Raw genomic sequence first — 16,414 nt, 5'->3', positions numbered from 1 at the left:
CCAAACTGCCTGACCTTTCCGGATCCAAATGACCACAGGACAGATCTAAACGCCACACGTATTGTCTATTGCGCAAACACAAAGGTGGCTGCTGAGGTCTACGAGCAGGCAGTGTTTACAAACAAACATGTATACTTGTGGTTTAATAAACATCCAATTTTATTTACAAAGCATTAAAGCTTTAGCAAGAAGTATCCAAGGCTAAGTCTCATCTTGTACAAAACTACAGAACATTTTAAGAAACAAAACAGAGAGAGGCAGGGAAGATCACAGCAAGGAAGAAGAGAATATACATATATTACACAATCAAAAATCTGAGCTGAAAGTGGATGGAAGGTTCTAGAAGCTGACGAAAAGATTCCAAAAGCATAAATAATTATTAGGAGCTGCTGCCAGACACAATCCGGCAGGGTTTGAGCTGATTTACTCAGTAGCTCGTTAATGGAAATGGACACAGCATTAGCATCCAGATGGAGGAAATCAAGCCACTTCACACAGGGAAGGCAGGAACCCCTGTATCAGTTTGCACACCACTACGATGTGCTGTACAGACATGACATGGAGATAACGTGTACAAATAAAAACATGTCCTGTGAGCCACTTACCAATCACAACCATTGGTCTCACTCACACTTGAGGAAGCAGCACCAGAATGACACTGGAGACTTCCTGCTGTGTCCCCTGTCACCTCTACCCCACAGTACAATGTAATCAATGGGTTTGGCTGTCTGAAGGAGCCTCCACCAACTGATAGAGATTTCACAATTAGCATAGTATTTAAACCTCCTTTCCGTGCTGAGAGAGTATGACCCAGGGCAAGTCAAGCTATTGCCAGAGGCGTCACTAACCCTTTGCACACTCGGCTTCCTGACTTTGGATTTTCAGAAAATTTCAAACACTTATTGTACAAATCCATTCAATTTGCTATTTTTATTAAAAGAACAGCAAATGCAGAGAGAGCCAGAGTGAGAAAGAGAAGGGTAAAAAGCTAAGCAACCTTTCACAGAAAGGAAGTTGAGTGAAAAGACAGTAAAAGGGACGTGGCTCCAGGAAAGGATACACTACGGCTGCTGGGGACAGGTTCTCCACAGGAAATGATTTAACGAACAAACCTGATCTTTGATTTCAAGTGGGCTGCTGTTGCTTTGATTTTGGGGATCTCAGGTCAGTCCCTGCACAGTGCGCCACACCCATAAAAAACAAACCTTGTGGAGAAACACACCTTGCTTTGTTTCTAACTCTGGAAGTCAACACAGGTAAAGTAATATACAAACTACTGATGATTCTTAGCTGGAGATGGATAAAACTAATCATACCCCAAAACCATGATTATTCAAACAGATCTGATACTGGAAAACATGCAATGCAAGGGAAACCCCTGATTCTCTAGAGCCCAGCCTCCTGAGCAAAGGTTCTGGTAAGACAGAGTGATATGGGCCTTCTCTCTTCCTTCCTTTCCTGCCAGTTTGAAATCTTTCGAGCACTTGCTTTTCTGCCCAACCTTTATACACAATATAGAAATACAGGAAGCATTCAGGAGGGGAAAGTTATGAATGAAAGAAACAGAAAATGCATCAGTTTTCCTAGGTACTGGTAGCAAATTTTCAGAAAAGAACAAGTCACTCGAGGACATGCATTGAGGATGGAAGGCAAACAGGAGATGGGAAATGACATGTCCAAAGGTGTGACTTCAACAGTTAGGTGAACAAAACATGGGCATTCTTCACCAGCAACACAACCTCGTGTGAAGTTGAAGTGGGTCAAATCTCCTGGCGTCTTCACGCATCCTCGTTCCTGAGAGCCTATTTGGACTTATGCTTGAAAGGGAAGGCAGGGATGTGTGCTCTTCTTCCATAATTCACTTCTTCATTCAAACATAAAATCCACTCCTTCACCTCCTAGGTGGGAGGCAGAGGCCTTTGTTTTCAACTAAAGCCAATCTTAGATGATTGGCCACACTGTCCAAAGGCTACCTGACGACAAAGTGAGAAGAACCAAGAACTTCACGGTCTTCATAGTAGTTCTGAGATTGCTCCTCCTGCTAAAGAGATTAGACACCAAAAGATTCCTTTTAGTATTTCAGGCAGGCATACATCGGCTAAGGATGTATCCCTTTGAAGAAATATGCATAACCCAACTCCCAATCACTCTTCACTGAACAACCACCCATCCTGTTTCAGCACTGTCCCAATGTGTTCCGAGGAGTGTAAATGGATGCGCATCTATATAACTGCTAAGCTGATGACCAGGCTCTCTGGTGATTGCAACAGACAAAGTAAGGGTGCTGACCCTTTCAGTCTTTCACATGTTAGACCAAGCAGTCACTAAGATTAACAGTGAATAAGACATCCTCTGTTCAAGCCCCACTGTTCCTTAAGTGACAGTCACATCCTTACTATCTTGGAGCCCAGATGAGGTATGATGCTGACAAGACCTACTGTCTGTGTTTCTGTGCACCAAGAACTGCTAAGAGAACAGAATCCTGAATAGTAAGATCAAATAGCCACTTCCCTGATGACTCCATAGAAGCTGTTCAACTTCTGAGGGACATCTTTAAATGGGCTGCTGTAAGATATTAACTAAGAGGTATAAAAGAGAACAAGGTGAAGAAACGCCTCCTGGGTAGAACTTAAGTGAGGGTTACACAATACCTGGAGTTGGACAATGGTGAAAAGTAACTGCATAAGTAATAAAAGAAAGGTGTTCATTTACAAAGTTGCTCTGAATGTTATTTTTATTTATTTTTTTAAAGATTTTTTAATTTTATGAATGAGTGTTCTATGTACACCTGTATGCCAGAAGAGGGCGTCAGATCCCATTACAGATGGTTGTGAGCCACCATGTGGTTGCTGGGAATTGAACTCAGGACCTCTGGAAGAGCAGTCAGTGCTCTTAACCACTGGGCCATCTCTCCAGCTCTGAATGTTATTTTTAAAATGAAGCTCTAATATATAAACGAAAACTGACAATAAAAGCAGTCACACTTGCTGAGGACAGATGGAAATTAAGACAAGATACAAGCTTTCTACTGAATTCTGTATTGATAAAAGTAAAACTTTATAATTTCAAAAGACATGTTTGTATTTGGCACTTGTTTCTCAAATCTCCTTCAATATAAAACACAAAGAATTTGCTGAGTTGATTTAAAACTTAAGATAACAGAATACAGTCTACTAGACTCAGTTCATTTACTTCTTTCACTACCTGCTCCCATAGGTACCCTGACCAACTGAGTTTTCAGGTTACAAATTAGCACAGCACTGCCAATCGAACTATTAATCATGATGGAAACAAGTGGTTTGGTTACAAGTTGACACCTTTAATAAATAGGTACTCCAGACAAGTAATGAGTACCTTCTACTGTCCAAAATAGTTCACAGTCCTCTATCATCCCCACCCTTAAGAAAGACAGCATGCATATTTACACATAGAGGCTTACTGAGGCATTAGGCAGCAAACTAAAATCAGAGCAAGCAACACTACTAGCAAGGAAATATGTAAGAAAACAGCTCTACAAGGCCTGCAGCATCTGGCTCATAGAAACAATACTTAGTTGCATCATACAGGAAATCTCCAGCAAAACAATATGAAGAAAAAAACTCAGCTTGCGATTCAGTTATTTTTGATCTATTTTAGTAGAGCCTAATTCAGGATGGCTAAAGAGAACATTCAGACATGATTTCCAATCCTTCATTGGTCAACTAGGAGGATCATACAGAACGAGACAGAATATCCAACTAGGTATCAAGTCTTAGTAGAACCCATAAATTAGTCTTTGAGAGAGTAATTATTTCTAAAAAAGAGAGAAAGAAGGGTAAATGAGCAGTTAACTCACTACTGGCATTTCTAACCAGGGTTGTGGCAAGTGATTAGATAGGTCTAACTCCAGAAGGCAGTGATAGTTGCTCCAAAGTAAGGCAATCTGCATGGTGTTTCTCTAAGCAGCAGCTCTTCTGCTCATTTTGGCCTTTGACACCTTCAACGGATCCAGGTATATATCAAGCCACTAGTGTCTATCATGGGGGGCGGGGTAAGATTCTATTTGTGACAAACCAGTGCTTGTGGCATTGTGCTGGTGAGGAATCTTAAGTCTTGGGTAACAAGGAAAATGGAGCTTGTGCTCTCACCTCAAGCTCGGGAAGGTAACAGAAACACAGATTAGACAATGGTGTCAACAGGCCTGTCCCTAGAGTCTCCAACTCGGGGTTACTCTTATCAGGCTTCCTTGAGAGGTATCCTCATGAGTGCTGGCCCTCCTATGCAATTCAACACTAACAAGGTATGGGACATCAAAATCTGGAGTCAGTGGCCCCAGACTCCAGATTGACAGTGGTCTATTTGCCTTCCAATTTCCTCTTGATCCTTAGTCTGTTGTAACATGTAACATACAATGGCAGCTTTTTGTTAAGAGTCATTAAGGTTTACAAAATGTATTCTGTAGTAAACGGCCATTTGCACATACTAATAAAGAGCTATCATTTATTTGGCTGGAGCATAACACAGCTTACCCCTACAATTCTGTCCTCAAAATTTTGACACTAATGCAAAAATTATCCAGTCAAAAGGAGTTCACACCTTTGATCCCAGCACTCAGAAGGCAGAGAGGCAGGTGGATCTCCATGAATTTGAGGCCAGCCTAGTCTATGAAGTGAGTTCCAGGACAGTCAGAGCTACAAAGAGAGACTCTGCCCCGACTGTCCCCCCACCTACCCTCCCCCCAAAAAAGAAGGGGGGGGGCACAGAAATGAACCTTTAACACAATCCTCAGAGCAGACTGTTTTGTTTCTGCAGTGCAGAGAGTAGAACCTATGGCCTTGCACATGCTAGGCCAGTTCTAACACTGACCTATACCTGACACTGTGGGCTAATATTTAAAGAGATCTCTGCTACAGGTATTTTGGATGAGTTTTATTTTTTTAATATCTGGTGGAAAACAATTCCTTTTTTTTTGTATTTGTTTTTTTGGTTTTTCGAGACAGGGTTCTCTGTGTAGCCCTGGCTGTATTGGAACTCACTCTGTAGACCAGGCTGGCCTCGAATGCAGAAATCCGCCTGCCTCTGCCTCCCAAGTATTGGGATTAAAGGTGTGCGCTACCACTGCCCGCTAACAATTGCTATATACTATCTTTTATTGAAAATATCTGAAGTACCAAATAACATGGGTTACTTGTAAAACTATCTATCAGCTTCCTTAGAGGCGCCTGGGCCACAGTAGCTCCAGGTTTGCTCAAGAACATCCAAACCCTTCATGCTACTGAATGAAGAAGCCCTTGACTCAACCAAAGAACCCTGCACAGAAGATATGACAGCTTACTCTGAAAGCAGTGTTTCTAGAATTATGTAAAACTCAAAACAAATCTGCAGCCTCACAAAGTTCCAAATGGTACTAACCTGTCAGTAAAGCCACAAGCAACCCTCTGAAGGTCTTGGAACCATGCCTCAAGATCCCTGCTGAGGTTTTACTAAAGGTTGTGGTATTTAGTCTATTCTGGAGATTTCCATTCAGGAAAAGGAGAACACAGGAAGGACACAGAGTTGCATGGAGAAGCACACGCAGCATGCAGTCGGGAGGAGCTGCAGGGAAGGAGCTGCTCTGCCCCTAATAAACCATCGTCCTCTCACCTCAGCAGGGGCAGTCTCTAGTCCTTAAGGACAGAGCTGTTAAATAGCTGCCTCCTCTTAAGGCTCATCCACTTCAGTGCTTGCCAGAAGCAATTAGGACAAGCCAGCACGGAACTACCCTGCTCCTAAAGACACAGTTCTACCTTTAATGCCTCAGTACTTCCTGCAACCTGGAGGCTAAATAAGGTGACACTGAATGTGTCATCATCACAAAGACCCTAGGAGAGTTCCTATTCTTCAAAGCTGAAATGCTGGCCTACATGAATACCCAGTAGGCACCTCACACAAGTCAGAATATTACTGCAACTCTTTATTTGAGGAATTTGAGGAATAAAAAGCTCATTCTCTAGGACTGAAGACACTTTCCAACATTTTGATCTTGGTTCTCATTTAGAAATTTAGTTACGGTGGCTACTAGTGAACATATGAACTAAAATTGAAATTTTAAGTCGTTCTATCATTAAAACTTATTATTAAAATTCTAGAATTTTAAAATTCTGTAGTTGTTTATCATATATATATATATATATATATATATATATATATATATATATATATATATATCTCCTATTGAAAAGCACAAGATTAATTTCAACTATTTTTTTCCTGGTGATACAGTTCAAACACAGGGCCTTGAACAAGTTGGGCAAATGCTGCTCCTTGGAGCTGTAACACAGATTCCCCAAGTCTTTATAGAATGGTCCTGAAGAATTAGAGGGGAAAAAAGTTAGGCATGCTCGCACACACCTTTAACTTCAGCACTCTGGAGACAGAGGCAGGAAGATCTCTCGAAGTTTGAAGTCAGCCTGGTCTGTGACATGGTGAGAGGCCCTTTCTTTGATTTAAGAAAAGAAAAACAAGCAGAAGCAGGGAGAGTCTGTCCTAAAGTGCTCTGATTAATTTTATACATCTAGCCACATTTTAAATCATGCTAAAAGCAACTGGGCTTTTTGTGCCAGGAAAACCTACTCCAGCTTCACATTAGGTTTCTTCTTAACTGTTAATCTTATGCACATGGGCTATAGAAAGACAATTTTTGTCTGTAACAATCAAGTACCTATTCCTCTGTAGTCAGTTACTGATCTGTGGTCTTTGCTGACTCTTTCATGATCCACACACACAGCCTCAGAACTCAGCATGGAGGTGGAAACTCTAACAGCCATACTGGCTGTACTCAGTGGTACAGTGCTGCAGTGTGAAAACCTCAAGTCTAGATATACCAAACTTAGGGGACTAATGACCAACTTGCCTTTTCAATTTTTCTACAGAAAATAATTCCTATTTATAGGCAATAATTAACTAGCAAAAGTACAAACTGAACAAGGAATTCTGCAGCATAATATTTATCATATTCACTTTTAATACATTTAAATTAAATTTTAAAGTGGAGGGAAAAAACTAAATATAACCACTGACCTTTCATCTAACCTATGTCAATTAGGCACACACACACAGAAAAGAGTATTATATTAACAAAGCATCTCTCTCTCTCTTTCTCTCTCTCTCTGTGTGTGTGTGTGTGTGTGTGTGTGTGTATGACATGTATGTCTAATGGGCAGATACAGACTTAAGTCCCAAGGACATTTAAGTGAAGATGAGCTCCAACTTGATCATTATTTTTCAAACAAACAGGAGTTAACTGGTTTACAGGTATTTCCATTCCTTGATAAAACTCCCTCAATCGTGTCTCGTATGTTGGGGGCTGAAAGGCTCAGATGTTAAAGGCTAAGGCTCACAACCTAAAGGACAATTACAAGTTAAAAAGCTACACTCTTGTCTTTTTGGCAATTTCCTCCTATTGTCAAATATTGGAGGAAACCTCAAAGCCTTTTTTTTCCCTTAACATTATGGTACTGATAACAAACTGTCAAGGAAGAACCTTACTTCTTGAGAATCTCAAAGGTACGTAGATGCTGAAGTTTAATAGTCAGGTGCTATATCAAACCAGCTTGTATTTCTGGCTACTTATCTTGGGGTACATATAAAAGACAAACTAAAGAAAAATCTACAAATAAAAATGTAAAAACTAAACACCAAGGACAGATACAGACTAAGAAATGTATTAACTGGAGGCTCATAGCTTTCTGGGTCATAGATTTTCCTATAGGAATCTAGTGGAAACTAGGGGGTTCTTACCCATAAAAACACTCACATAACACTTTGTATGTATCTGGGACCTTTGAAATCTACTTATGGACCTAGGGTTGAAGGCCAATGAATAAATTAACTTTTGGTTTAGCTTGCCCTTAGCAGTTTGAACTTAAGAGACTACTTGATGCTGGGAGAAGGAAGGAAGACAGGGAGGGAAAATCCCACTGCAGTTAAAGGAAGTCAGGAGCTGTACAAAGCAAGGCCACAAAGCAAGCCGGACGGTGCTCCCAATGTGTCCTTACCTGCCAAGGGCTGGCTGAGTTCCGCCTGCACTTTACCCTTCGTTGATCCTTCCAGAGGTAAACCTCTGTCCCCTTTGTAGAGTTTCGGTTTAAATGGAGAATCTTTCTCTTTACCTTTTGATCCTTTAGGCCGGCCTGCTTGCTTCTTCTTGGATTTGCCATCCCCCTTCACACCCAGTAGTGGATGGACTTCTGCAGACAGACAGACAGACAGACAGCCATGAAAGACAGTGCATACCACCTGGGTCCTGCATCCCAACTAGACCTTTGAGTGCAAAGAGCATTGCTTTTGTGTCCCATATCACTACTCTAAGAAAAATAATTGATTACTATTAAACTACAAACGAATGTCTACTAAACTGACAATCCTTGCTAGACCAAAGGCATACAATCTATGTGGTTTATACCAAGCCACTGCAACTCCAAATCAGAAAACAATTAAAATACTCACTCATACTGAGTTGATCCAAGCCTGCACAGTAGTGTGTAGGACAGCACAGGCATAGGATCGATCAGAAAACAAATGAAGAGACCAAGGCAAGAGGCCTGAGTCCACCACTTTCTGTGAGACCTTGGACAAGTTATACAACTTTGGTCCAACTTTTCTCCTTTGCAAAGAATAATAATAGTAAACTAACTTGCAGGGCAGATGAAAATATGAGCGGTGTATAGACACTACACAGTGGTGCCTGGAATCAGGTATGTACATCAGCGACTGTACAATTGTCATTGCAACATGTGGTAATAAAAGCTCCCAATCCCACTGTAAGAGCAAGAAGGAAGAAATAACCATGTAGCTCTGACTGGCACTTTACTCTATGGGGGAGAGGAGGGGATAAACAGTTCAAGGAAACAAATCCTGAGCCGTGTGTCAGAAGACAAAGTGTGTCATCTTAGGCATGACACTGGAGGGCAGAGTCCTCACTTTAAAAGTGAATACAAACTCAATCATCACAGAGCTGTAAAGCATGTAGAAAGACTCATGGGAAACTCCTTTAAAATAAAAATGGCTCAAGTAGGAAATTATGTATTGTGCCCACGAGTATGAAGTAATGAACCTGTAGACATGGGGAGTAAAGAGGCGACTCTCACCGTCATTCGGCACTCCTTGGAGCTCTATATTGGTTGTTTTAGGTTTCTTCTTTGGTGGCTGGGACCCATCTGCTGAAGACTGCCTCTTCTTCTCTGAACTAGCCCCTTCATCCATCAAGGAGGTTGGAACTGCATCCGGTGGGGGGCCATACGGATTTTCTTCAGGGTCTTCTACCTCAGGGGCAATGGGTAAATACAATAGAGCCTTTGAATCTTCCAGCTCTTCATCACTATTTGGAACAGGATCAGACAAGGGATTGGAAAAAAGAGGAGATAGTTGCTTAAACCACAAGCCCTTCAGCCTTTCTTCTTGTGCCTATATTTAGTACACACAACAGTTACAGCTCTAGACTTTAAGAAAGCTGAAATGAAGAAAAGAAATGAGGTCGGAGGACAGTGAGCTCACAACCTTAAGTAGACTAAGTTCATTACTGCAGTTTGTTTATGTTGTTTGTTTCAGACCCCCAGACAGGTTCTCTCTGTATAACACTGGCTGTCCTGGAAATCACTCCATAGACCAGGCTGGCCTCAAATTCAAGAGATCCCTACCTCTGCCTCCCAAGTGCTGGGATTAAGGTAAGCTCCACCATGCTTGGTTTTACTTCAGCTACTTAAAATCTGTATCACATTTTTTTTTTTTCTTCAGCAAAGGACTGTTCTCTATTCTACTAGTAAGCAGTTGGGAGCGAAGGGAAAGCTGGGGACACTGGGCAGTGCACAAGAGACAGGACCAACACTCAGCCTTGGACGCTGCTCACCTGCTACAGAAGGCAGCGATGGGGTCCACGCTGGTGACGTCCACTTCCTCATCTTCAGCAGCATCAGCACCTGTAGGAGAGAATAGTGGAGAGACTTGAAAAGAAATGGTAAACTGCTTTTCACCTAACAACAACCCAACAGTTCATTTCATCCAATCACTTAACAGTAAGGGCTGAATCCCCACTAGATACTAACACTGGAAACAGTGACAACGAAGAGGTCGAGAACAGCTCTTCAGTAAGTCTCACAGTCTACCCAGGGAACAGACAGATCATTTCAACATAATACAGTACAAAACTATCTACATCTACAACTATCTAAATCCAAGGAGATGTAAGTTACCTAAAACCCCAAAGTGAAAGCAGTTTCAAGCTGGAGAGATTCAAGTCTCTTTTCTTTAATCCAATTCCCTAATTCTTAGCACCATGAAGTTGCCCAGCTGTCAAAGATCTGTCCTTTAATTACAATGCCAGCTAGGCATAATAAACATTCACATACACATATGTATGCACGCACATACATACACACCTAGTATGTACAAAGTTCATACTGTGTTAAAAACCTGAAAGAGAAGTCAAATCTCAAGGGAGTAGTGATGCACACACGTACTCGCAGCCCTGGGGAGGCTGGTGCAGAAAGGTTAGGGGTTTGAGGTCCGGCTGTGCTACAGTGAGACTCTGCCTCCAAACAGCAAATAAAAAAGGTCAGAGCTTTATTTTCAGGGAATTCCTATTCAGAAATTTAGAAGATGAGGTTAAAAATAACAACGATTATGATCATAATAATAAGACTCCGGCGTTCTTCGTAGAGGCTGAGCATACACTTAAGTGCTTTACAAGAATTATCCACTTATCCGCTACAATGCACAGACAGGGGTGCTACCATTATCCCCTTAGAGATGAGGCATTCAAGTATAAGTAGTTTGCCAAAAGCTGCCTAGTACCAGAGCCCATGCTCTTGACCCTTTGACTACAAATGGAGATGTACCAAAAGACACACCGTCAACGAAGCCTGAGCACACCTCTGTGCCTTGAGTGTGGGGTATGTAGATCCTCACTTAACAACCTGTAACTCACCAGGAAATATAGGTGAAAGGTCACGAGCGCTGCCAGAGCACTGGCAATGCCCACGTGAGCCTGTAAGTAGCACACACACAGACTCTTCAAGACTGGGAAAACTACATACTCACGAGAGAACAGTGGCAGGTGAAGCTTTAAGTACGATTACCACACAAAGTAAATAAATTCATTCATTAATTTAATAAAGAGTATTAAGTAAGACAATTATTTTCCTTTTGGAATACCATCTGCGGTGGAGAGGCCTCACCTGTCTGCTCAGGCTCACTCTTATCTTCATCCTCAATATCAAATTCTGATTCTCTTTCCTCATATTCTACATTTTCATCCAACTCTTTGAAATCTGGTGCAAATGCACTCCAATTTTCCTATGACAAAACAGACAAGTCATCAAACAAAAAAAAAAAATCAGTAACAATGTAAGTTTTGACAACTTATCTTCAGCATGAAACAGACTAAGCATTCTAAGATCAAACCTGGGATAAGAGATTAAAATCTTAGGTATCTAAGGGTTTGCCATCTTGATTTATTTTCTATATAAGCACTTCAAGTTTATTAATTTCCTTTAATCCTTTCAAAATGTACTTCACAAAGGTAGTTTAAGAAAGCAAAGTAAATGTTAAAAAGTTGTAGAAAGTGTACACACATGGAAACAAAGTTGGAAACCAGCTCTGAACTAAGAACACCCCTCTGAAGTGCCACTAAATATAATGAACTGTGTTAGGCTACAAGGATCAGATGCAAAACAAAGTAATTAAAGTAGTATTTAGCTTACTTTGTATGACAGTTTTTTGATAAAATACCTAGTTTCAAAGCAAATCAACCAGAACAATACTTACTACTTGATTTTGGGCCCAAATGGACACCACTCCACTAGAAATAGAAGCTATGATGGGTCGAACTGGATGCCACTAAATTGTAATTTAAGAGAGAGAAGAATTGTTTGTGAGAACAGATGTAAGCCATTCTAGAGTGTGTGCCACCAAAGCAATGTCCTGCCCTACTCACAGCCACATCCAGCAGGAGCTCCCCTCTGGTCCCATGCAAGATCTTCACCAGGTTGCCAATGCTCTTTTCCCAGATATACAGTGCATGCTGCCTTGCAGAGCCTGCCACGATGTACTCCCCATCCCCAGAGAAGCAACATTTTTTCCATGGAGTCCTAAAAGACAAAGAGCATCCCCAAGAGAAACTGGAACAGGAGCCCAGGGAAGGTCAGTCATATGCTCTTCTGGCAACAATACCTACCTATTCACCAAGTCCTGTAGTTTCTGCATGGGCTCAGGCTCTCCATCCCTTCCACACGTTAGAATCTCTCTACCATCATAAACTCTGATTATTCGGTCTGCTGTGTTAATCAGGAAGCAACTACAGAAAAAAGAGGGGTTTTAGGCAAGTCAGAAACCTGTTCCTGTTAACATTTCCTATTGCTACTTCTTAGACCAGTGAAATGGAGAGAAACTAAGAATGTTCAAGATTCAGTGCCCATGTATATCTTCTTGTCACTCCACACCAGTAAAGTAAAAAACAAGTGCTTTATCCTGAGTATCCTCAAGCCTCAGTTAACACTGTCTGGATTGAACCAAGATCCAAGACTACTGAACCAGCCTGGCTTAATCCACATCCTATGTAATGTTCAATAATCACATACTTCATTTATCTGGTCTGTTTTAAACACAGTATGACTGTTTATGTATCAATAAGCTAAGTGTGTATTTTTAATGATGTTTATTTACTTGGGACTGAGGGTGCAAGTCAGTTTTAGAGCACTTGTCTAGCCTGAGGGTGGCCCTGGGGTTTGTTCCTAGCACTGCTGAAAATAAGGGCATTATTTAAGATCTTTACTCAGGTCTATGTACTAGGCACTTTGATTTTTAAGCAATGATACTTAAGCATCTTTCTGTAACGGAACTGCCTGATAACCTTCCAACAACAAAAATGTGACTACTGGTCAGTGAGGGACATTTTATGAACCTAAAAACTAGACAGTAAGCAATTCTAACAGCTTTAATAAAATGTATAAATCACACACACTGCAATAATAATTATTAACATAATGATTAATAAATTAAAAATAGATAAATAAATGCAAGTTATTATTTGCATTCCATCACTAAAAAAACAAAAAACCAAAAAAACCCTAAAGCAAACCTGAGGCCTCATTGGGCATGTTAGTGCCATTATCTCTGCACTCAGAGAGCTGAGGTAGAAGAACCACAAGACTTAGGCCAGCCTGAATAGTGATGAGATTCTGTTACAAAAATTCCATATACATAAAGAGGACAAGGCCTTACTCACCTCCCCTTCCGGGCAAACTCAATTGACTTAATGGCTGTAGTATTGCTTGTTCCCGTTGTTACTCTGAAGGAAGCAACAAGATCCTGAGAGTCTGTTTTTAGGACCAAGATCTGAAGTTTACAGAACAAAAATAAAAAGTAAATATTCTGATGACTAATAGTAATTAGATTTGACTTGTTTTTAAACTGTGAAGAGACCTGGTAACAATTCAAATATCTCTATTCCTATATATTTAATCTTATTAACGGATACTATTTTTTACTTCTTTCAATAGAGTCTTAACCACTTACTCTGAGAACATGTTTGACATTATTCATAAGAGCTATCAAGTGGAAACAAACCATTTGACAGTGACAGACAAATGGGAAAACTGTGACACACAGTACTATATGACTGAACTCTGAAGAGGAGGAAACTTCTGACACACAGTACAACAGTCACCCCAAGGACACCGTGCTGTATGAGATATGCTGGTTGCAAATGAGGAAATTTATTATCCCACTTCCATAAAGTGCTTACAGTGGTCAAATTCAACAATAGGACACAGAATGACTCTGCCAGGGCCTGGGGACAGACTCCCTAATAGTGGTTCAATCTGCAAGATAAAGGAGGTCTGCAGAGGATGGTCGTGAGGCTGGAATGCATGGAGTACCACTGAGCTTAACATTTTAAAATGCTTACAAGGATAAGGTTTGTGTGTAACTTCTTTATATATATATTATTTTTATCCTGAGGATAGAACCCAGGACCTCACTCATGGAGGCAAGTACTCTACAGCTGTTAATAAATATATCTTAATGACAATTTTAAAAAGCTGCTACCAGAAAAAACAATGTACTGCTCCCCAAAAAGTCTACACTTCCAAACATTCTAAAGGGCAAGTTGAAGGGGAAAAAAAAAGATGATAGTCTGAGGACTATAGGTTAAAATAGCTTGAATTATACCACGTTTCTCTGTGTGAGTGTGCATGTATATGCATGTTTATTCTGTTTTTGTTTTTTGTTTTTTTTTTCTGGTTTGGTTGGTTGGTTTTTGCTTTTTTTGTTTTTCACGACAGGTTTTCTTTTCTTTTTCTTTTAAAAAGAGATATATTTATTTTATTTATATGAGCACACTGTAGCTGTCTTCAGACACACCAGAAGAGGGCGGTGGATCCCATTACAGATAGTTGTGAGCCACCATGTGATTGCTGGGAATTGAATTCAGGACCTCTAGAAGAGCAGACAGTGCTCTTAACCGCTGAGCCATATCTCCAGCCCCCATGAAAGGTTTTCTATGTGTAGCCCTGGCGGCTGCCCTGGAACTCACTCTGTAGACCAGGCTGGCCTAGAACTCACAGACATTTGCCTGCCTCTGCCTCCTGAGTACTGGGATTAAAGGCACACATTGCCTCCCACCCAGCTACTTATAGAAAACTGGGTTTTCTATAAGTAGATATTAAGATATTCTCATCAGTGTGTTCCAGTTGCAACATTTAAATATTCTCTTCACTACTACTAATGGTCAAGAACATTCTGTCCTTTCCTTTTTGCTCTTGCTGGGGATTAAACTCACAGACTTATGTGCACACAAGACTTTACAACTAAGCTATTCACCCAGTCTTTTTTTTTTTTCCTCTCTCTTAGTTTCTTCAGTCTTGCTATGTAGTCCCAAACTAGCTTGGACCTTACTATTTAGTTTAGATGGTCTTCAAACTTGGAGTAATCCTCCTGTCTGTGCTCCCCAAGAGCTAGAAGAATTATAAAACAAGCCACCACACTGTCTCCATCCTTATCTATCCATCCATCAAATAATCTGTTTACTCTAATTCAAAGTACAGAAATTATTATCAAGGCATGAAAGAAAACTTAGCTACATTTAAGTGATGGATTATTCCAGGGTTAACAGAAACTTAAAGCAGAAAGAGCAAGTAAGAGTCAAGGCAGACACCTGGTTTTCCTCACTAACTTCATAGCTTACCTTGCCCTTTGCATTTCCTGTATAAATATATTCCCCTCGCCTATCAAAAGATGCCACCACGTTCAAATCCGAGTCATCGTCTACCGGCAGAACAACATGTTTGGAATCTGAAAGGGTCAACATGACAGGAGCAGATTTCATGGGACACACGAGAACCTTGTTCCTGTTTAAAAATATGAACACATATTGGCTATTGCTTTGGCATCAGCAGATTGAGTCCCTGTCCTTCCTCCCTGATCCTTGACTACTTTCCTCACTGGCTCTCCCAGCTCCAACAAATGTGAAATGGTGAAAACACTATCTACAATCTAATAACAGACTCAGAGTATGAAGCCTAGCTTGACAAATGAAGGCTGGTCATTAAAAATATTCAGTAAACCAGTAAGATACTTAATAAAGTAAAAACAAAATACTGATTTTAGCTATGTTAGCAGATGTATGTGTATATATATCAGACATGGCCCAAGCCTGAGGCACATATGATGAGCAGCATACCCACAGAGTAGACTATGGGAGATCCCCGAGAAATGTAAGCTCTGTCTGAATAATGGAATACTGGACTTTTCCTTAAATGTAGTCTTAATATGAAACTGCTTCTTCATTCTAAAGAAGTCTAATGAATGAAGGGGCCAGGGCCCCTTATACATTATTCCTACCTTTGGTCATTTCCAAAGTCTTACTAATGATCAATTACAATCTCCTTACAATACATTCAGTAGACCCAACCTAGACAGAAGATGACTTTATATTGCTTGAGAAGGTGTTGTGTTTGCCTCTTAAAACCTTAATCTGAAGGTATCATAGCCCAGAGCTAATCCACTCAGAAATGAGACCCCGCCCTAGGAAAGGAATATCTTAAACATACTGATCTCGAGGATGATATTGGACTTTTAAGATGGGTGAAGGGAATCGAAACCTCTGGTCGCAATCTCCTGAAAGAACATCCCACTGTGACACTATGTTATCTGTAGAAGCACTCACGAGTTTATGACCATCTCGACTCCAACTAGGGGAAAAAACAGAGGTGGATTTAGCACATGGTATAAGGTAAAGTATTCATACCATTACTATGGATAATATGTTGACCTAAATGCACAGGTCAACATTTTTAAAAATACAATCAAATCTAAAACAAACTTTCTTAACTAATCAACAAACATTTCCATGACTTTCTTTTTTATTTTTGTCCCTTTCCTGAGACAAAGTCTTAGTACA

At 40.5% G+C, this 16,414-nt stretch overlaps 1 protein-coding gene across 2 annotated transcripts in view; it reads right to left on the bottom strand.

Annotated features, from left to right (window-relative positions):
* Nucleotides 1-135: 135 nt before the first annotated feature.
* The window catches only part of Rbbp5 (RB binding protein 5, histone lysine methyltransferase complex subunit), a 28,102-nt gene continuing 11,823 nt past the window's right edge, over nt 136-16,414 (bottom strand). The window contains exons 4-14 of one of the 2 annotated variants that reach the window (XM_028764669.1): nt 16,065-16,205; nt 15,200-15,362; nt 13,241-13,350; nt 12,191-12,310; nt 11,951-12,104; nt 11,782-11,853; nt 11,193-11,310; nt 9,866-9,935; nt 9,108-9,337; nt 8,016-8,207; nt 136-2,041 (exon numbers count right to left, since the gene is read on the bottom strand). In XM_028764669.1, the coding sequence (XP_028620502.1) occupies nt 2,013-2,041; nt 8,016-8,207; nt 9,108-9,337; nt 9,866-9,935; nt 11,193-11,310; nt 11,782-11,853; nt 11,951-12,104; nt 12,191-12,310; nt 13,241-13,350; nt 15,200-15,362; nt 16,065-16,205 (1,399 nt within the window). In that variant the 3' untranslated portion in view covers nt 136-2,012. The remainder of the gene's footprint in view (nt 2,042-8,015; nt 8,208-9,107; nt 9,338-9,865; nt 9,936-11,192; nt 11,311-11,781; nt 11,854-11,950; nt 12,105-12,190; nt 12,311-13,240; nt 13,351-15,199; nt 15,363-16,064; nt 16,206-16,414) is intronic. The other variant, XM_028764670.1, reaches the window with a different exon arrangement.

Source organism: Grammomys surdaster, unplaced genomic scaffold (genome assembly GCF_004785775.1).
Source record: "Grammomys surdaster isolate TR1022 unplaced genomic scaffold, NIH_TR_1.0 145, whole genome shotgun sequence".
Lineage (NCBI taxonomy): Eukaryota > Metazoa > Chordata > Mammalia > Rodentia > Muridae > Grammomys > Grammomys surdaster.
Note: the sequence above shows the minus strand (reverse complement) of the source record. Positions and strands in the feature narration are given on the sequence as shown.